Genomic DNA, 21,132 nt, shown 5'->3' with positions numbered 1-21,132 from the left:
TTAAAATTTTAGATAATAATTGAATATTAAAAGCATTACAGTGTAAATTTTTAGAAATAATTGAATTTTGAAATTAATTTTTTTGAAAAAGTTTAATTGAATTTTTTTTTATTTATTTGACTTGGACTGGTTATATTTTTGTCAGTAATTGGTCCATAAAGTCCGTATATTTTAAAATACTTTCACTGTTTCAAGCCCTGCAGAGAATGCCTCATTATTAAATTGTTATTGTTTTTATTTACATTTCCTGTGATTTTTCGTTTACTGCACGTTTCTTAGTTTCAAGTACATATATCAATTTTAAAGAAATAAAAAATTGAAAGATTTAAAGAGCATGCAAGAGAAGAAATAAGAGAAAATTGATAACATAAACGGTAAACACTCTATCGCCAATGGGACAATAACCCTGTAATAATAATAATAATAATAATGATTAATATATTAGAGATATAAAGAAATAAACATACCAATGCAAATTGCAATGCCACATAAGGCAAGAATAATGCGCCATATAAAAATCATTTTAAAATTTGTAGTAAAACAGAATCTCAAACATATTCTTCTTACGTTATAGTAGAAGAAATAAACAATAAGCACCAAAGTAGAATAATTTTACTTTTCGCTTGAAGTAACATTGTGTTGCTATGCACATTATTTATCTAATTAACAATACAAACTAGTTTGTAATAATTGGAGAATTTAATAAAAAATAGAATTTTACTTGTTGCATTTTTTCAATAACATTTTAAAATTAAAAATTAAGTTCACAAAATCCTTCAATGTGTCACTGTTGTGGTTGTAACATTTCATATGAGTATTTTCGGTATTTTCTTTATTTTTTCACTTTATTCTATATGAGAATATTCACTTTTATCTATTAACGTTTGTTTTGTTCATTTTATCACTAAGAATAGGATAAATTCGTCAAATTAATATATATTGGAAGATTTTTATATATAGAAATTTGATATTAAGTTAACCTAAACTATTTTGGAGTGCCTATTAAAATGCTTTGTTTGTATAAACAGAACTGTAAACTTTGGTGGTAAAGTGGATGAACAACGGATGATATTATGAATAGCAATTTTAACAATGAAATGTTTCCAAAAATAGCCATCGACTTGAGCGCTAGGATCAAACTTCTGGAAGGAGGAGTCTTTATTAAAGGGCTTTCTACAACAACTTCTTTTTCTATTACAACTTAAAGGTCAACGCACAACTGCTACGCGAACGTCGTCCGCGAATGCAAAGTATGAGTTAGAAAAGGAAAGAGATATATTTGTGTCCTTTTCTATTTCATGTATCTCTAGGCTGTTTCACTTGTGACGTCAGATAGCTGGAGGGAAAACAAATAGACGACACGACACAATTCTGAGAATTGGCCTGATTTTTCAAAGCCAAACAAAAAAAAATTTTTTTTTAAAAAGAAGAAGAAGAACAATACAATATTCTTGTGGGAGAAAAAGTTTTAAAATTTCCTTTCAATGTTTTGCAGATTTAATGGATTTTAAACGCTTTCTATCTACATATATGTAATTGAAACGAATTCTATAAAATAATTGTAGTGGAATTAACACTTTTCACTTCACAGAAACTTCAATGCTGAAATGTATGTTAGTGAGGTTAGGAACGTTTGTTTACAACGTATACAATATTGTCTAATTTATTTGTTTTTTAATTTTTTTAAATTTTATTTTATTTGTTTACTATATGTATAAACTAAAATTAAAGTTGTCAATTTTAGAAAGAAAATAATTTAAATTCCAAATTTCTGTAGATCAGGCAACGAGCTAAACATATCGAACGATAATTGAAAATTTCAAGAATTGAATTCTTGTGATGAATATTGTTATTTATAAAAATAATTGAATTTTGCAAAGAATTTTATTAAAATGCCTCAAAATAAATGAATTTACGGGAATAATCTTGTTATTTATCGACATATGATTGAATTCTTAGGAAGAATTTTATTAAAATCTAAAAGAATAATTGAATTATTTCAACAAAAAAAAAATTAAATTAAAATTGTATTTAAAATCATTGATTTCTTTTTCGAACAATTTTATTAAAATATTTGAAAATAATTGAATTCCTCTGAAAAATTCTAATATTTTTGCAAATAATGGAATTCAAGAATTTTTAAAATACATTTTTTTTAAATAATTAATTTTTTGAAGAAATTGAAATTAATTTTTTAAGAATAATTACATTTTTCGAGCAATTCCTGTAAAATTGAATTGAAAATAATTGAAATCCTGCGATGAGTTTTATTATTTATGAAAATAATTAAATAGTTGCTAAGAATTTTATAAAAATTTTCAATAACAATTGAATTAGAAGGAATTTTATTATTTATGAAAATAATTGAATTTTGCAAAGAATTTTATTAAAGTGCCTCAAAATAATGAAATTTACGGGAATAATCTTGTTATTTATCGACATAATTGAATTCTTATAGGAAGAATTTTATTAAAATCTAAAAGAATAATTGAATTATTTCGAAAAAAATTAAATTAAAATTGTATTTAAAATAATTGATTTCTTTTTCGAACAATTTTATTAAAATATTTGAAAATAATTGAATTCCTGCGAAGAATTTTATTATTTATGAAAATAATTGAATTATTATGAAAAATTTTATTAAAATGTTCAAAAAGAATTGAATTTCATTGAAAATTTTTGTTATTTTTGAAAATAATGGAATTCTTCATATGAATTTTATAAACATTGTTTTAAATAATTAATTTTTTTGAAATGTAATAAATATTCTGAAAATGTTATTTTTAATAATTGAATTCTAGTCGAAAACTTTATTTGATGATCTTTCAGATTTTTTTTTATACTTTTCTTCTTATTTCTTGGTAAACATAACAAAAATTATTAGAAAATAAAATTCCCATTTTGTAAAATTCTGCGATTTTTGAGTGTTAATATCTTCTTTACAGAAAAATAAAAAAAAATATATATGAGCTTTTAGGAATATTTTAATAATCACTATTATAAAACAATTTTTATTCGTTTCACACTTTCTTATAATTTATATGAAAGCTATTTACATTATTATTACATGTCCTCTGAATAATTAAATGAAAATCATTAAAGGTTAATTATAAAAAATACTTTAACATTATTTAAAAAAAATAAATATACTGTATTGCGGTATCTTACAAATATATTTATTTTAATTTATTGCATATTTTAACTACAATTCTGGCCTCTTAATATTCTTTTCCATTAAAAATTCTACTTATTAACATGGATAGATAAATGAATCCAAGTCTAGGATTCCTTCAAACATTTTTAGAATAATATAGATTCTTCCAGAAGTATGCTAATTTCTACTATACTGTAAATTATCGTAACGTTAAGAAGTATCTTTTTGAATAGTTAACAAATCTTATTTTACAGAATTAAAAATTTTTAAAATACCAAAAAATACTATTCATTTCTAGAAACTGATTATTATTTCTTCAGAAATGTCAAAGTGCTCCTGAAAATAAAAAAAAAGCAAATAAATACTTGGATTCAAAAAATATAAAAATTTCAAGAAATTATCTTTCCTTGAAGCTAAATATAAAGACGCGAATAAACATTTAATTAACAACCAAAAATATTTATAATTGAAATCAAAAAAATTTTATATAAAATAAAAATATTTTTTTAAAATTATATATAGTATATATTATTTGTTTATATAATAGATCTTATATAATAATAGTATATATAATAATAGAATAGACAAATAATAAAATATAATAGTATAAAAAAAGAAAAAATTTAAATTATAAAAAAAAAAATTTTAAATCATTTTCCTGAACGAATGTTTTAAACAAATGTTCATCTTAATCGTAAAATAAAGAGTTAACTTTGATTTTTTCGTAAAGAAAATCAGGAGCTTCTCATATTTTTTAAAAATACGGTAATTAAAAGATATCGATAAGTTTTCTTTCAATATATAACTATAAGTGGCCATTAATATAAAATTAGAGTTTCATTATATAAAAACAATACATATAATATCTAATATAATCATTAAAGTCATGTCCAATTAAATTTTTTATTCAATTCCCATTAATATTAATTATTTAAAAATAAAATTTTTTAAAACTATTAAATAAAATTTTGTAGAATTTTCGCTGTTTTATATAAATTCAATATTAATAAAAAATAAAAAGTTAAATTACTTTTTCCAATTTATAAAATTCTTTATAGGAGTTAAAATATTGTGATTTTTTCTTCCTCATGGACATGACTTTAACTCGAAAAAATTAAAAAAAAAAAATAAATAAAACCTCTTATTATACAAAATTTACAGGTCACGGACACAATGGCATAAAATTTGCGATGAATCATTGAACACCTTTTAATTTTAAAGATTCTCGAGTTCCCTTGGAATTGATTTTCTCCCGAGAATGAATTAAAAATGATGAATCAATTAAAAGCTGAAGTCCTCGATAAACTTGAGTCTTAATTTGAAAATTTTGTAAAATTCCCTCGCAATTTTATTCCCTGAAAAAGAAATTTACTTGTATTTTTTTTTTGCAATTTAAGCTATTGTTTTAACTCTTGTTTATAAAATGTTAACTTACAGAATTTTTGGGTTGTTCAATTTTTTCCAATATCTTGAGATAATTTTTTAATACTACGAACAATGGGTGATTTTTTTTCTGCTCTGAGTTGCTCGGCAATTTTCACATAATTATTTACATTTGTCAACATATTTTTCCATTTCTCTTTAGAATTTGAATTTTCATTATTTGATAATTTCGACACATAATTTTCATAAATCTTTTTTCTTTCTCCTTCTAATTGCAATGGTATTTCTAATTTACCGAAATGCAGTGAATCAGTCTTCATATACTGAAAAAAAAATTCAATTCTTTAATTTTATCATTAATTGATATTTATTAAATTTTTCTTGTAATTTTTCTTGTAATTTCGAATATAATATAGAAAAGGATTTTTGTCAAAAGTTAATTACGAATTTCTTAAAAAAATTGTTAGAAATAATTTCAATTAAAAAAATTTAATTAAATTTAGAAAAAGAATAAACTAGAATTATTTTAAAAAAAGAAGTTGAATATTAATTTTCAAAAAATGATTATCAATATTAAAAATTATTAATTAGATTTATAAATTTAAATATACTTTAAATTATAAATTCAAAACATTATATTAAATTTATATATAAAATTATTTGTAACAATTTTTTTAAATTATATTTTTTTTAACAAATTCGTAATTTAATTAATTTAATAATTTAATTAATTTAATTCAATATCAACGTTTATACTGCAAACTGTAAAAAAAATAAAACGATTAATAAAAATTACAATTAAAATGTAAAAAATGCATTAAAATTAATTAATAAAAATGTTACCATTGAATTGATTTCTCTAGTTAGTTTGAGAGTTTTTTCCAATTTGTAAGAACAATAGGCTGGATATCTTTGTCTCATGTCCGAGACTTCATCAACTAAATCCTCACATTCATTTTCGAGATTCTCCTCTGAAAAATAGAAGTATTATTATTATTATTATTATTATTATTATTATTATTATTAAAATTTTCCAAGAATTATTTAATTTTTTTTATCCAAATTAATATTCTATATTAATTAATAGTAAATTATTAGTTAATTAATAGTAAAAAATTAGTTAATTAATAGTAAATTATTAGTTAATTAATAATAATTTATTAGTTAATTAATAATAAATTATTAGTTAATTAATAGTAAATAAAAAATAGCAATTATCTGCTTTTATTATATAATTAATGCTTTTAATTAATTAATTATTGTTTACAGTAATTATTCTTAATATGATACTTAATATTTTAATAATCTTGAGAATAATTAATAACTAAAATTACTTTACTAACATAATTGTTTGTTGTAAATAAATAAAAAATAAAAAAAATAAGAAACTAACATTTTATTTACTTTACCTTTTATTAATAAAAATATAAAAAACAAAAAATAATAAAAATCCCAAATCCTATTTAACTTAAAAATATTAAAATTCAACTCCCCCCCCCCCCCCCCCCCCAAAGAAACAAAAGAAAATTTACATTGTTTTTTAATTTTAAGTAAATTGAAAATATATTTTTAAAATTTGGACAACTTCATTGAAAATTTTTGGTTAATTTTACTATTTTTTTTTTAAATTTAAAATAAATTGAGAATTTATTTTTAAAAGTTGTATAATTTCACCTAGAAATTTTTGTCTAATTTTCAAAATTATTCAAAATATTTTAAATCATTTCAAAGTTTTATGGACAAAAAAATTGTATAAGTAAAGAGAATTTGGAACAAAAAATTTGTAGCAATTTTTAAAAAACCGTGAAAAAAATACTAGAAATATATATTATATTTATTGAAATAATTTCATGTTTGATCTTATTTTTGCTATTTTTTAATTTTTACAAATAAAAGAAAAATTGTTTTTAGCAAAAGAGAATAATAAAAGCAAATAAAAAGTTTTCAAAAGATTAAAAATGTTTGTTTGGTAAACATAACCTCAAAATGTCACAAAAATAATGAATATACGGCAATTATACTATAGAGAAAAATTATTATCAAAATACTTACCCATTTTGATAGATTGTTTTTAAACTTCTTTTCTTATTCTCATATATGAAAATAATACATTTATTTCAGGAGATATTTATTTTTATTATTATTTTAATTTTGTTTGTTTGCAACCGCTCTAGGCGTTCAAAGTCAAAGCGTCACGCGCACTGAAAAATCCAATGACATTCGAGCGGAAGTAGATTGCTAAATTCAAATTATTATTTTATTTAATTAAATATTTTTCCCGTTTTTCCTCTAATTGAAAAAACCAATAAATTCGAATAAGATGAATAAACAAATTAATAATCGACAAAATGATAATAAAAATAATGTAAAATTGATTTTTAAATCTAAATGTAAAAAGTTGGCTAAAAATGCATAAGGCTATGTTCACAATAGGCTTTTTTTATATCTTTGTTTTGAACTCACTTTAAAGGTTGTGTCTACAATAGACTCTTTTATGTTCTTATGTTAAACATAACAACAATATATTTCATTTAATTTTTCTATGTTATGTTCGACGTAAGGACATAAAAAGATATTGTGGACACAGTCCAAAAATACAATATATTTCTTATTGTTCAACATAAGGACATAAAAAGAGTATTGTAGATTTAGCCTTATTCTACATTTATCACAAGTAATCACAAGAACAAAGAGCCAATTGTGGACGCAGCCTAATAAATATGAAAAATAGATAAAATAGAAAAATAAAATCAATAAAATAGTAATAACGAATAAGAAATAATGCAATAAATTCTATTGTTTGGAATTTACGGAAATTAGGAAAATTCGAATTTTAAAAAGAACACTAAAAAATATTTCGTCAATATTTCTATAAAATGTTATAATAATATTTGGATAATAATTAATATAACTATTTTAAATTTAGTCACACTTTTGAAGCTTTTGAATTTTTGCTGTTCTCCACTGTCAATGGCGGCCGTCAACGTACGCAACTTCCGGTTTCGAAAATTTATTTTCCCTCAGTTGGCAGCACTGACTGTTCCTTTCTTCCTGCACATGGCGTGTTTCTAGGTATGTTCAATAAATGTTTCTCATTTATTTACCTTATTTTTATCATTATTTGCAATTTTTATGTCTTTATTGTTCGACGAATGTTAATAAAAAGAAATTCCGGTTTCATTTGATTTTAAATAATTTGCGTTTTGCAAGAAAAAAATGTGCAAGTTTCGTTTTTATTTTTTCCAATACAAGACAGTGGATGGAACGTCACGTGTTGAAAATTGCTAAATAAATGGATAATATTACAATTTATTGTTTTAAATGTAAATTATTTTTATTTTACAATTTGTCATTTGATTGTTTCTATTTTTAATTAAGTGAAAATTTGTTTTTTTTTGCAAGTGTTTTATGATTATTGAATATTTTGAGGTTAGGTGGGATTTTGTGTCTGCCACTTGGTGTGCTTGAAAAAACATTTTACATTTTCTTATGTCATTTTTTTTTATAAATTCTGTTTTGTTTCAAAAATTTACTATTTGTAATGTTTATTACTTTTTTTTTTACATTTTTTTTAAAGTTACTTTACAAAAGTTTGCAATCAAGACAATATTTTTTCGAAAAAAGTAATTTTCAATTTGTATTTTCTTTTCTTTTTTCCCTTTTAATTAAATTTTCTAGATTATTTATTTAAATTTAATATTAAATAAATATGTAAATAAATTTATGTATAAAAATTTGGTAGAAATATTTTTATTTTTTGATATTTTGGAAAAACTTCTATTTGAGAAAATTAAATGTAATTTGTTTTGTTTGAATTGTTGCTAATTAAAAAATAATTTTCTTTATTTGTTATTATTTTAATATTTTACTTTTTTTTATTTTAGTTTTTATTATTTTTTCAAGTTTTTAAATTCTAATATTTTCATTTTCTTTGCAATTCAAAACAAAAGTATTTTAACAAGTTCTTTAATTATTCGCTAAAAGTCGAAGGTTTTTTTGTTTATTCTCGTAAATAACAATGTCAGTTAATAAAAAATTGTAATTAAAACAAAAATTGCAAAGAAATACAAATTTTATTTTTAAAATTGGCTTTCGAATGTCAGAACAATAGAAAAATAATTTTTGGAGTTCGAGTTGAAAAATTATTTTAAATATTTAATTATTTAATAAAATTAATGCTGTGAATTTTATTCAATTAAAAGAAAACGTATTTTTTTGGGGGTCAAATAAAAATAAATTTATTGTAAATAAGAAAAGTTTTTTAGTTTATTTTTTAAAAAGTAATTTTTTACTTTATTTCAAAAATAATTTTATGTGAAACTTTTATTAATTGAATGTTTAATTCGACATTAACGAATATCTAAAATTTTAAATATTTCTTTTCGTCTCCTTCCTCTAAAAGTCCCATTAATTTTGAAAATTTAATTTACTATTTCTTTTTTTAAAAGAACAGCATATTTTTCACTTCCCGCATGTCGTGAAAATACATTGTACACGAATAAAGATTTATCTTTGATATTCTATTAAAAAAAAACTTATTTTCAATAATAGTTGATTTCTTTTTTTTTTGCAATTTTTCAATTTTTTTTTCACAACAAAATAAATAATCTTGAAAATTTAAGAATTTCAATATTTTAGAAGATTAGTGCAAAAAATTTTTATTGAAAACTTTTATTTAAATAAAATATTCATTTAAATTAAATTAAAATTATTTAAATTAAGTTTTAATAAAATATTCATTTAAATGAAATTAAAATCATTTAAATTAAGTTTTAATAAAATATTCATTTAAATTAAATTAAAATCATTTAAAAGAAGTTTTAATAAAATTTTTTTACTACCGTAGAAATTGAAATCAACGAAATTTTTTCTAAACCTAAGAAATGTTGTGGAAACAAATTTTCTAATTTGAAAATTTTAGCAAATTTACTGCAACTCAACGTAGTTTTAAATAGTTTCTAATTTTTTTAATTTTAGAATTTTTTATTTTCAGGGAAATTTAAAAAATATTTTGAAAATATTTGACACATAACTTTATTATTTTGTAAACAAAACAAAAGAAACAATTTGTTGCAAAATAATCAGGATTTTTATTGCGGAAGATTTAATTTTAGAGAAAAGTAAATTTAGAAAAAAGTTTCAAAAGAAATAAGTTAATAAAAAAAGAAAAATTTTTTAACCAATTTTAGAATATTTAACGAAAAATTTGGTCGTAAAATATAAATATTTTGGTAAAAAAAAAGATATAGGAAAATTTGTAAATTACTGTATTATTAATTATTTAATTGATTAATAATTAAATATTTATTTGTATTTTTTTTACAAAAAATTGATTAAAATTGAAAATTATAATTTTACGTCCACTGAATACTTTGAAATAAATTTTACAATTTTGCACAAAAAGTTTAATTTTTAATTTCATGAATTTTTATACTTTGAATTAAAATTATTCAGATTTGAATAATTTTAATTTTTCCATTTTAATATTTTTCGTTATTTAAAGAAATTATAATTTTGACTATTTTTTATTCGAAGACAGAAAAGTATTGAGCAAACAATTTTTTTGATGAAAACGTGATTTTTAAAGTTTTTAAGGAACGTAAAATTATTCTTTTGAAAAGTCTTTAAAAATATTGAAAACCTTTTTTCTTCTTCAGAGTATTAAAAATATTCCAAAAATGAAAAACTTAAAAATATATTTGAAAATTTAAAAAAAAAAAATTGGAATTTTTTTGAAAAAATAACTTTTATTAAAAAAAAATGTCGGATTAGTTTATTTTCGGATTTAAACAATTATCGCGATTGTTTATTTATTTTAAAAATTGTTTTTAAATTGCGTGTTGTTGATAAAAATGCAAAAAAAAATATTCTTCTTTTTCAACGTTACCAAAAGAAGGAAAAGTGCGTAAAATCGAAGAAACTTGAGGTGCAAATTTTTAAAAATGAAAATCAGGTAAGTTTTTATCGTGTACAATGTTTTTATTTTCACCTTTAAACATTTTTTTCCAGTTCCTTTGTAAATTTTATTTTTTATTTAACAATTTTTTGTATTTTTTAATTTCTATGGATTATTTTCATATTTTTTTACTTTCTATTTTTTTTTTTTTTTTTTTTTTTTAGCAAATTTAATAGAAATTTTGTAATTTTATTTCATTGGTTTATTAAAAGAAAAAAAAGAATAATTTAAGTTTTATTTTTTTCTTTTGAGTTGTTGGTTAAAAATAAATTTGTGTACAATTTGTTTAGATTTAAATTTTTTTTTCAATTTATAGACTTTTCAAATTTAGATTTTGAACTCAATTCAAATTTTAATTTCGTCTACGATTTTGTAAATTTAAATTTCGTCTATAATTTTATAAATTTAAATATTTGCTACTTTTGAGATTTTTTTTTTTGCAAAGTTGAAATTTTTAGCGAAAAGATAGTTTTTTTTTAAATTTTTCAAAAAATATTCTTTTATTTCATTTATTTTTTGCAAAGTTGAAAATTTTAACTGAATTTTCTTAGTTTATTTTTAGCGAAATAATAGTTTTTTTTCATTTTTCAGAAAATATGCTTTTATTTCAATTTTTGGTTTTTTTTTGCAAAGTTTTGAAAATTTTAACTTAAGCTTTTGTTTTTATTTATTTATTTAATTTGTAGCAATGGAAACAGTTTTTAAACTTTAACCATATTTGAAGCATTAACTAAACGAATATTTTTTTTTTAAATTTGACGAAAATTAAAAGGATAATAATTTTTTGGGAAAAAACAAACTCTTTTTTTTTTTACTTTTTTTAAAAACTCATCTCGATCTTTTCTTTATTTGCGATGGAAGAATTTTCACAATTTGTTTTTACTTTTTACTTCTACAGTGAAACCTGTCGGAATGCAACTCGATTTTCTAAATTTTATTACAAATATAAAATCCTTAAAAAATTGTTTTATAATTTAATTTATAATATTTTTATATTCTTGAACTAAATGAAAATAATTTTTGTTTGACATTTTTGAATACAAAAAGAAAATTTAAAAATAGAGTTGCATTCCGACAGGTTCGACTGTATTTCTTGATTCGTCAGGACTAAAATTTCTTTATTTTTTTAAAATTTTTAATTCTTTTTTTTAACTTTTAATTCTTTTTTTTTCAAATTTTAATTCTTATTTTTGACTTTTAATAATTTTTCAACTTTTAATTCTTTTTTCTTAACTTTTAATTCTTTTTTCTTGAAAAATCGAATTTTCGAACTAAAAAAAAAATTGTTTTTCATTTTCAGAATCCCGAGACACGGAAAAACGAGAATAAATTGAAAGAAAAATAAAGAGGAGAATTAAAATTACACAAAATGCCACAAAACGAGTATATTGAACGTCATCGTAAACTCTATGGACGTCGTCTCGATTATGAGGAACGTAAAAGGAAACGTGAGGCTCGTGCGCCGCACAAACTCGCCGAGAAGGCGCGTTCATTACGTGGAATAAAGGCGAAAATCTTCAACAAGGAGAGGCGCAATGAAAAGATTCAAATGAAACGTAAAATTAAGGCGCACGAGGAGAAGAAGGGCAAAAAGGAAAGTGAATTGCCAAATAAGGGCGCAATTCCACACTATCTACTCGATCGTAATATCACAAATAATACAAAAGTCCTGTCGAATATGATAAAGCAAAAGCGAAAGGAGAAGGCGGGCAAATGGGATGTTCCAATACCAAAGACTCGGGCACAATCTGACGCCGAAGTGTTTCGTGTTTTGCGAAGTGGAAAAACAAAGAGAAAATCGTGGAAACGAATGGTGACAAAGGTGACGTACGTGGGCGAGAGTTTCACGCGTAAACCACCGAAATTCGAACGTTTCATAAGGCCAATGGGTTTGCGCTTTAAGAAAGCCCACGTCACGCATCCAGAATTGAAGGCGACTTTTCAATTGCCAATTATTGGCGTCAAGAGAAATCCAAATTCTTCATTGTTCACGACTTTGGGCGTCATCACGAAGGGCACTGTCATCGAGGTGAATATCTCCGAATTGGGTCTCGTCACGCAAACTGGAAAAATCGTCTGGGGCAAATTTGCGCAAGTCACTAATAATCCGGAAAATGACGGTTGCATCAACGCTGTTCTTCTCACTTGATTCTTTCTTTTATCTTCTACTTTTATAATTATTACTTGGAATAAATAAAATGTATTTCAAACGATTGTCTGTTATTTATGTTTTTCATTAAAAGGAATGAATTTTTTATTTCTTTTTGTCATTTTTTTTTTATGTACCTTGAAACTTGAATTTTAAAAATGTTGACTATCAAATTGTTTAACATTTGATAGATAAATAATTTTGATAACAGAAGAATGCTTCTTCTGAAAATGATGATTTTTTATGTCTCGATTAATTTTAAAAAATCTCGACTTTTTTTCAAAATTTGTGACTTTTCTTACAAATATTGCAAAGAATACCACATTTTTAGTATAAAATGCTTTTCTTTCAAATATTGCAAAAAATACCACATTTTTCGTATAAAAAGCTATTCTTCCCAAATATTGCAAAAAATACCACTTTTTTAGTATAAAAAGCAAATTTCGATTTTTCTACCGTAAAAAATAACTAGACAAATCTTTGAAAAATTAATTTTGAATCATTTTTATAATTTAATTTTCGAAATGTACAATTAAAAAGATAAATTGAAAAATCAAATGGAAATTAAAAAAAATTAAATTGAAATTTAAAATTTAATTGAAAATAATTGATTTTTTTCAAGTGTTTTATTAAAATTTTTTAAAATCAAATTTATTGATGAATTTTAATTGTAAATTTGGAAAATAATTAAATTCTCAAAAATTCTAATAAAAAGTTTTCAGTGTAAATTTAAAAATGAAAATTAACGAAAATTAGCTTCTAAAAATTATTTTCAAATAGTTTTGAAAAAAAAGTAATTCTTAGAACTTTTTTCATTCTAATTTTTTAAAAATTCAATTTTTTTCAATATTTTTAATTATAATATTTTCGAAAATTCAAATACATATAAAAAATAAGAAAATTAAAATTTATTTGAATTATTTTTAACATTTTGGAGAAAAAAATAATTGTTGACAATTTTTAATTAAAATATTCTTTAAAAAATTAATTAGTCATTGAAAATTATACAAAATACTTTTAAGAATTTCAATTACTTTCGAAAATTGACATTGCACGATTTTTAATTTCATTTTAAAAAATTTAATTCTTTAAGAGCTATCATAGAAATTATTACTTAAAAATTATTTAATGAATAATTTTACTTAAATATTGCAAAACTAATTGAATTTTAAAAGAGTTGCGTTTACAATTTTTATAAGTAGATCAACTTCAAAAGGTTATACAATTATTATAAAAAATTGAATTTTTATATTTAAAGAATTGAATTTTCAAAGAACATTTATTTAAAAATTGTAGAAAATAATTTAATTTCGGAAGTGTTATAGTTGTAATTTTTGGAAATTATTAAATTTCAGAAGGTTTTAAATTGAAATTTTTTAAATTTTATTTCCCGTGGAAAAACAAATAAAAAGTATTTAAATATTTATTTAACAAAATTATTCAAGTTTTAAATAATTGAACTTAGAAATCAGTGAAAGGTCAGGGAAATACAAATTAAAATTTTTTTGAAAACACTGAATTTTAATAAACGACTTTTTCGACTTTTTTTTTGTATTTTTAATCGAATAAAGCGATTTTTTGTGCGATAAATTCGATCTGAGGCCTGTAATTGTCCTTATTTAAGCAATTAATTAAATTTTATTTAATATTTAATAACAAAAGTTAAAAAAATAAAGAATTGATTGAATTCATCAAATAGTAAAAAATTCGACTTTTCTCCCTTTAAGAGGATGTCAAAATCAATGCGATTTTTACATAGAATTTTAATGTTAACATTAAAAAATATAGTTTTTTCTCTATTTTGAAAAAAATATTATAATGGAATTTTTTTTTATTTCAGAGAGTGTATTGGATAATACATCGCCATGCAGATTTTTGTGAAAACTCTTACCGGAAAGACCATCACACTCGAGGTCGAGTCTTCGGACACGATCGAGAATGTGAAGGCAAAAATCCAAGATAAAGAGGGTAAGATATAAATTTAATTTTCGTTTTGCTAAAAAAAAAAATGCTTTAATTCTATTTTTTTATTTCTATTATCAAAATTTTAATATTTCGAATGATTCATCAAACAATTTCTTTTTACTTTCCAAATAATATTGAAATTAATATTTAAAAATTAGAAAAGCAAAAAATTGTTTCCGTATTTTGTATAGTAGAGAAAATTATTTAAAACAAAAATTGTTTATTAAATAAATATAGTTATTAAATATGTAATAATTACAGGAGGAAATTAAATATTCCGTTAGAAAATATAAAAAGGACTTGAAAATATTGAATTAAAAAAAAAAACGCTAATGAAGAAATATAAATTAATTTTTAGGCATTCCCCCCGATCAGCAGCGATTGATTTTCGCTGGTAAACAATTAGAAGATGGTCGAACCTTGTCCGATTATAATATTCAAAAAGAATCCACCCTTCACCTTGTGCTTCGTCTCCGTGGTGGAGCGAAGAAACGCAAGAAGAAGAATTACTCGACCCCAAAGAAAATCAAGCACAAGAAGAAGAAGGTCAAGCTTGCTGTTCTTAAATTCTACAAGGTATTTTCTTTTTTTACAAAATATTTAATAAGACTTCGCATTCTTTTACTAAAACATATTAAAAAAATTAATATTTATTTCCTTCAAAATGATTATAAATTCAGGAATCCAGGCCTCGTATATTATAACATTTTCAACTTTTTTCGACTATTTTCAAAATATGCGACTTCTTTCGATTTATTTTTAAAAATTACGACTTTTTCGACTTTTTTACAAATATTGCAATAATTTTTAGTATAAAATGAAACTTATTTCGATTTTTATATATAGTGTGAAAAATAACTACAGTCAAATCTTCAAAAATTATTCTTTAATAATTTCTCTAATTAAATTTTCGAAATTTACAATTAAAAAGAAGAGTTTCAATAAATATTGCAATTTTGTAAAATTTAATTGAAAATAATTGATTTTTTTAAAGTGTTTTATAAAAATTTTTGAAAATCAACTTTTGAAGAATTTTAATTGCAAATTTTGAAAATAATTGAAATTGAATTCCTCGGAAGAATTTAATTTTTAAAAAAAATTTTAATATATGTATTTCGAATAAATTCAATTATTTTCTAAACTCTTAATAAATCCTTCGAAACAATTCAATTATTTTTATAAATGGCAAAATTATTCGCAAGAATTCAATTATTTTTATATATAGTAAAATTCTTTGCAGGAATTCAATTATTTTCAAAACATCTTGAATTGAATTTTTCAGAAGAATTCAAATATTTTCAAATATTTCTAAAAAATTCAATTATTTCCTAAAATTTTAATAAATAATTATTAAAATAAATTAAATAAATTTTTTAAATTTACAATAAAACAGAGTTTTAATAATTGAAATTTTGTTAAATTAAATTGAAAATAATTGATTTTTTACAAAGTGTTTGATAAAAATTTTTGAAAATAAACTTTAAAAGAATTTTAATTGTAAATTTTGAAAATAATTGATTTCTCAAAAATTTTAATGAAAAATCTTCAAGTGTAAATTTAAAAATGGTAATTAATGAAAATTTATCTACAAAAAAAAAAAAATTATATTAAAATATTTTTGGAAAAAATAATTCTTAGAATTTTTTGCCTTCTAATTATTTTAAAATTCAATTATTTTCAATATTTTCAAATACAAATTTCCAAAAATTTAAATACATACAAAAAATAATAACATTACAATTTTTTACAATTAATTTTAACATTTTAAGAAAACATGACTTTTTTTGATTTATTAAAATTTTGAAGAAATCGCGTTTATATTAATAATTAAAATTCTTTAAAAATTCAATTATTTTTTAAATAGAATTTACCAAATTGCAATTGTTTGGAAATTTTTCAATTCTATATAATTGAAAAACTATTATCTTTCATAAATTATTTTAAAAATATTTTTGAAAAATTAATTTTAAGAATAATATCCACACATATTAACCTATAATATAATGAAAAAACAGAACTAAATAATACGATTTTAACTACTCATGGTGATGTTTGGAAATATTTTGCATTTTACAACGAAAACTCAAAAAATACATTTTCCCATGTCTTTACTAAAAATTTGTCAAGAATGTGATCGTTTGTTTTGGAATGATATAAACAAAGGTTGTAGAAGATTTTCTAGACATTACAGCGAATTTGAAGGCTTTTAAGTACGTGAAATTTAAAAGCTCCCATTACCCCACGCTCCCCTAAGTTTCAAATAATTAAATTTAGAAATCAGTGAAAGATAAGAAGAATAAAAAATAAAATTTTAGTGACGACACTGAATTAAATAAACGACTTTTTTTCTATTTTAAATTGACTAAAGCGATTTTTTTTGCACTTTAAAGTCGATCCGAGGCCTGGGAATCATTTCACCTTGTTTAATACATCAAGTTAATAAATTTAACATTATTAAATACAAATTAATCTATTCTTAGTTGATTCGAATTAGAAATTTAAAAAATTGTAAGTGTTGATAAAAAATTAAAATTGAAAATGTGAATTTGTAGGTGGACGAGAATGGAAAAATTCATCGTTTAAGGCGGGAATGCCCGTCGGAACAGTGTGGAGCTGGTGTATTCATGGCAGCCATGGAAGATCGCCATTACTGCGGAAAGTGCGGATACACTCTCGTCTTCAACAAGCCCGAAGACAAATAAATTTTTATATATTATCTTATTTGTATTCTGCAATTCTCCATGTATTGCAATAAATTCTAGGAGATAATTTTTCACTCTTTTTATTTTAAACTTGTTCTTTAATCGTTTTAACACCAAGAAGAAAAAAAAGTAAAGAAGAAATCACTTTTTTTTTTTTTAAACCAGTAATTTTTGGAAAAAGCGTTAATTAAAAAAAGCTATTTTTGGAAAAGTAAAATAAGTTTAAAGAAAAAAGAATTCTCGTTTTGAAAACACATTAATTTCTTGGGAAAACAATTTTTTTTCAAAAAAAAAAAGGAAATTTATAGAAAAAAATAAATTTTCTTTTTTAATTAAAATTTGGAATAAATGGTATCAAGGTGTTTAATAATTAGAAAATAGTCCGGATTTATCAGAATTTTTATTATTAAATAAATTTTTAATACAATTTTTCCATTTTACATTTGAAATTCGGAAGTTTTTTTTTTAAATAACAATAAATAATTTAATTTTTAATTAAACATATAATTTATATACATATTCAATGTAAACTTACTGAAGAAAAATATTCCAGTATTTATTTACTCTAGATACTTATTATTTATAATTAACACGAATTTTATTTTTTTACATAATTTCTACGTAATAGAATTTTAATTTCATTTTTGACAGATTTTTTTTTTAAAGAATTTTTTTCATTATTGCAATGAATTGTAATATATGGAAAATTAGAAAAAATTAAATTCAATCCATTTCAAAATTAATTTTCAATTATACAGAAAAATTAGGTATTTAAAAAAAAATTTAACCGAAAATTTGTATTTTTTTTTTTAGTTAAATTCAAATTTGATGTTTCTTTTTCTATAGATTTGACTATTAATTATTTCGTGTAACGACACGAAAAGAAAAATAGAGTTGAAAATATGTGAGAAAATAGATTTTAGTATTTTTGAAATTCTAAATTTTTCCTTTTCATTTACAGAATTGATTTGTTTTAATAAACATTCGCTATAATTAACATTTATAGAATTCTATTTATAAAAATTACGTCAAATATAATATTCTACAGAAGTTATGTTCTTCTTAATTCGTCGAGTCAAGAAATATTAAATAAAATTCGTTTCTTGTATTTATTTATTAAATACGAAATTAATACTTTTATTATTAAATAAATTAATTTATAAATAATTAATAAAAAATTAAAATATATTGTTAATTTGGAAAAAATACCTAATAATTAATCTTTTTTCATACAAGAATATTCCTTTCGCTTTTTTGGGTAAAATAATTTAAATTGTAACTTATTATAAATTATTCATTCGTTTAAATAATTTGATTTTTTAATAGTTTCCTCTTCATAATTAATTTTCAATTGGAAATTTATTTTTTAATTTATTATTTGATTTCCAAATCGGAAAGAATGATTTTTTTCTCACATATATAATTTTGGATCGAGTGATAAATTCTACTTCATATAATAAATTTATTATTTTAATAATCGAAAATTATTAAATTATTAATTGTTATAATTATTATTATTAAAATTATTTTTTGTAGTAATAAGGTTTTTTCCTCGACGAAAAAATTAATTTTGTACAAAAACTGATTAATTTATATGATTTATATTTTTAATATCTTTTTTGGCAAAAAAAAAAGTAAAATAAATAAAAAAATCAGTCCGTGGTAAAATTATGATGAAGTCCCATAAAATTATGATGAATTTGACTAAGATTACGGGAAAAATTGTCATGAAGTGTTTTACTTAAATTACGAGTAATAAATTGCTCCGGTAATGATGTATAAATATGAGAGGAAATATTTTCGTTCTTGAAATTTTGACTCGCCGTTTGTTTAAGAACATAAAGTCCACGATCTTTTGGATCCCAAATGAAGGCATAATAGAGAGATAAAATAATAGCAGCTAAACTAACGGATATTAAATATGCTATCACTGTTAAAACACGTATTAATTTTTTATTGTGTTTCGGCTCATAAATACTCTCCTTACTCTCATGCTGCGCGAGTTTTATTTCATTTGGACATTTACTGTCACGATGCGTTCCCAATGCTCGCGATACACTTGCCATTACATTCTGTGCACTCATTTTTCTCGAGAATTGCATAATGATTCTTTTTATTTTTGGTTTTGAGTTTTTGGGCTCAGATTTAACCAAATCTGCGTTTCATATTGATGATTATCTGAAATTAAGATTTATATATTAGAAAAAAAGTAACTTATTTTATTTATTACAAAAAATTTTAATTAAAATTTTTATTCTTTTAAATAAAAATTATCACAAAAAATTTGATTATGTATTTCTCTAATTTCTAGATAATAGAAAAAATATCAATTGAAATTTCTTAATTCGTTATAAAATCTTTGCAAAAATTCAATTATTTTCAAATTTTGTAATTAAAATTATTTTAAAAAAAACTCCATTATTTAAAAAAATCCAAAGAAATTCTTCAAAAAGAATTTAATATTAGAATTTTCAAAAATTTTAACAAAATTCTACGCGAGAATTCAATTATTTTTCTAAATAATAAAATTCTTTGAAATTCAATTATTCTTCAATTTTTTGATAAAATTATTTGCAATAATTCAATGATTTTCAATACATTAATTATTTTAAAATTGAAAATATTTAAAAAGGAAAATTATTAAAAAAGTGAAAAAACAAAAAAGCAAACAACAATAACTTCAAACTGCGAACAGATTACCGAAAGACAACGATTATTATTAACATAGATTGTGTTAAAAATAATTGAATACTTTTGAGACAAATTTTATAACGAAATAAAAAAAAATTGAATTCTTTCGTGGAATTGAAAATTTCACGAAATTTATTAAGTATAATTTAATTTTTGCAAAGATTTTACTATTTAAAAAAATAATTGAATTGTTTCGAAGGATTTATTAAAAATTTTAGAAAATAATTGAATTCTTTCTTGAAATTTCATATTGAAAATAATTGAATTTTTTCAAAAAATTTTACTATATTTCTAAAAGTAATTGAATTCTTCAGAAAAAATATGTTATTATTTATAAAAATAATTGAATTTTTATATCATAACAATTTCGAGCCCCAGCAGAGTTAGTCTCACATTTTTTCATATAGTTTTAAATTTAAACAATTTCAATTTATTTTTATTTTTACATCAATTATTTTCTCAATAAATTATTTCTATTTGAATTTCGCAATTTTATATTTTAAGAAGCATTCCCTTTTAATTAAAAAATAATCGATCTTCTTAAATGAGCACAAAGGTTTATATATATATATATATATATATATGTATATTGTATACACACCATTATTATTATTGATACATTAAAAAAATTGCACTGGTCTCATATTTATAGAAATTCCTCCAATGTCAAAATTTTAAAACTTACGGGAAAGTTAATTTATTTTGTAATAATTGACACAGATGACAGTTAATTTTTTGCATTAGTTTCATTTGTACAGAAATTTAAAATGTTTATATTTTTTTGCACCAACTATTGACGTACTTTGAGCGTTCCACATCACGGCATTGTGGAAACTGTTGAGTGTATAGAAAAAAAAACGAAAAAAAAATTCTAGCCCTACCCAAAACACACGACTAAACACTTGCTAAAACTGAGCCTGCGCCAATTAAAGTTCTCACATCCCTCTCTTTTTCTCTCCTTCTCTTTATTCATAGTTCGAAATTCCTCCCCAGTTTCTATTATTTTTCTATTTATATTTATTGTGTTTGAAATTTCAAAAGTTTCAAACCGTTAAATATACTTCAATTTTCTTCTATTTTTATTTTACATATTTTAATAACAGATTTGGGAAAAGTCGCTTTTTTTGTTTAC

General features: G+C 21.3%; 5 protein-coding genes across 8 annotated transcripts in view; 2 read left to right on the top strand and 3 right to left on the bottom strand.

Annotated features, from left to right (window-relative positions):
• Positions 1-1,031, bottom strand: part of LOC122502607 (low-density lipoprotein receptor-related protein 6) — a 33,659-nt gene extending 32,628 nt beyond the window's left edge. Inside the window, exon 1 of the mRNA XM_043612757.1 lies at positions 468-1,031. Coding sequence (XP_043468692.1) covers positions 468-522 — 55 coding nt within the window. The 5' untranslated portion in view covers positions 523-1,031. The remainder of the gene's footprint in view (positions 1-467) is intronic.
• Positions 1,032-3,154: 2,123 nt separating this feature from the next.
• On the bottom strand, positions 3,155-6,726 carry LOC122502610. 3 transcript variants are annotated; one of them, XR_006301649.1, is made up of 5 exons: positions 6,590-6,726; positions 5,381-5,508; positions 4,590-4,860; positions 4,293-4,509; positions 3,155-3,490 (listed from the first exon to the last, which is right to left on the bottom strand). XR_006301649.1 is itself a non-coding variant. In XM_043612760.1 (4 exons), the coding sequence occupies exons 1-3, from the start codon at positions 6,591-6,593 to the stop codon at positions 4,606-4,608; spliced, it is 387 nt and encodes a 128-aa protein (XP_043468695.1). In that variant the 5' UTR covers positions 6,594-6,726; the 3' UTR covers positions 4,115-4,509; positions 4,590-4,605. The 3 variants fall into 3 exon arrangements, 1 of the variants encoding a protein (XP_043468695.1); XR_006301648.1 differs by having other exon boundaries at positions 4,361-4,509; XM_043612760.1 differs by lacking the exon at positions 3,155-3,490 and having other exon boundaries at positions 4,115-4,509.
• A 752-nt stretch (positions 6,727-7,478) lies between these two features.
• On the top strand, positions 7,479-17,376 carry LOC122502650 (ubiquitin-40S ribosomal protein S27a). Its single transcript, XM_043612803.1, has 4 exons — positions 7,479-7,609; positions 14,483-14,610; positions 14,966-15,183; positions 17,160-17,376. The coding sequence occupies exons 2-4, from the start codon at positions 14,508-14,510 to the stop codon at positions 17,307-17,309; spliced, it is 471 nt and encodes a 156-aa protein (XP_043468738.1). The 5' UTR covers positions 7,479-7,609; positions 14,483-14,507; the 3' UTR covers positions 17,310-17,376.
• On the top strand, positions 7,512-12,750 carry LOC122502649 (ribosome biogenesis protein NSA2 homolog). Its single transcript, XM_043612802.1, has 2 exons — positions 7,512-7,609; positions 11,794-12,750. The coding sequence occupies exon 2, from the start codon at positions 11,863-11,865 to the stop codon at positions 12,640-12,642; it is 780 nt and encodes a 259-aa protein (XP_043468737.1). The 5' UTR covers positions 7,512-7,609; positions 11,794-11,862; the 3' UTR covers positions 12,643-12,750.
• A 1,559-nt stretch (positions 17,377-18,935) lies between the features above and the next one.
• LOC122502600 lies at positions 18,936-20,929 on the bottom strand. 2 transcript variants are annotated; one of them, XM_043612740.1, is made up of 2 exons: positions 20,602-20,929; positions 18,936-19,487 (listed from the first exon to the last, which is right to left on the bottom strand). In XM_043612740.1, the coding sequence occupies exon 2, from the start codon at positions 19,409-19,411 to the stop codon at positions 18,962-18,964; it is 450 nt and encodes a 149-aa protein (XP_043468675.1). In that variant the 5' UTR covers positions 19,412-19,487; positions 20,602-20,929; the 3' UTR covers positions 18,936-18,961. The 2 variants fall into 2 exon arrangements, with proteins under 2 accessions (XP_043468675.1, XP_043468676.1); XM_043612741.1 differs by having other exon boundaries at positions 20,686-20,929.
• Positions 20,930-21,132: the final 203 nt, after the last annotated feature.

This window comes from Leptopilina heterotoma, unplaced genomic scaffold (genome assembly GCF_015476425.1).
Source record: "Leptopilina heterotoma isolate Lh14 unplaced genomic scaffold, ASM1547642v1 Lhet_235, whole genome shotgun sequence".
Lineage (NCBI taxonomy): Eukaryota > Metazoa > Arthropoda > Insecta > Hymenoptera > Figitidae > Leptopilina > Leptopilina heterotoma.
The sequence above is the reverse complement of the archived record's forward strand: the minus strand, read 5'-3'. Positions and strand labels throughout refer to the sequence as shown.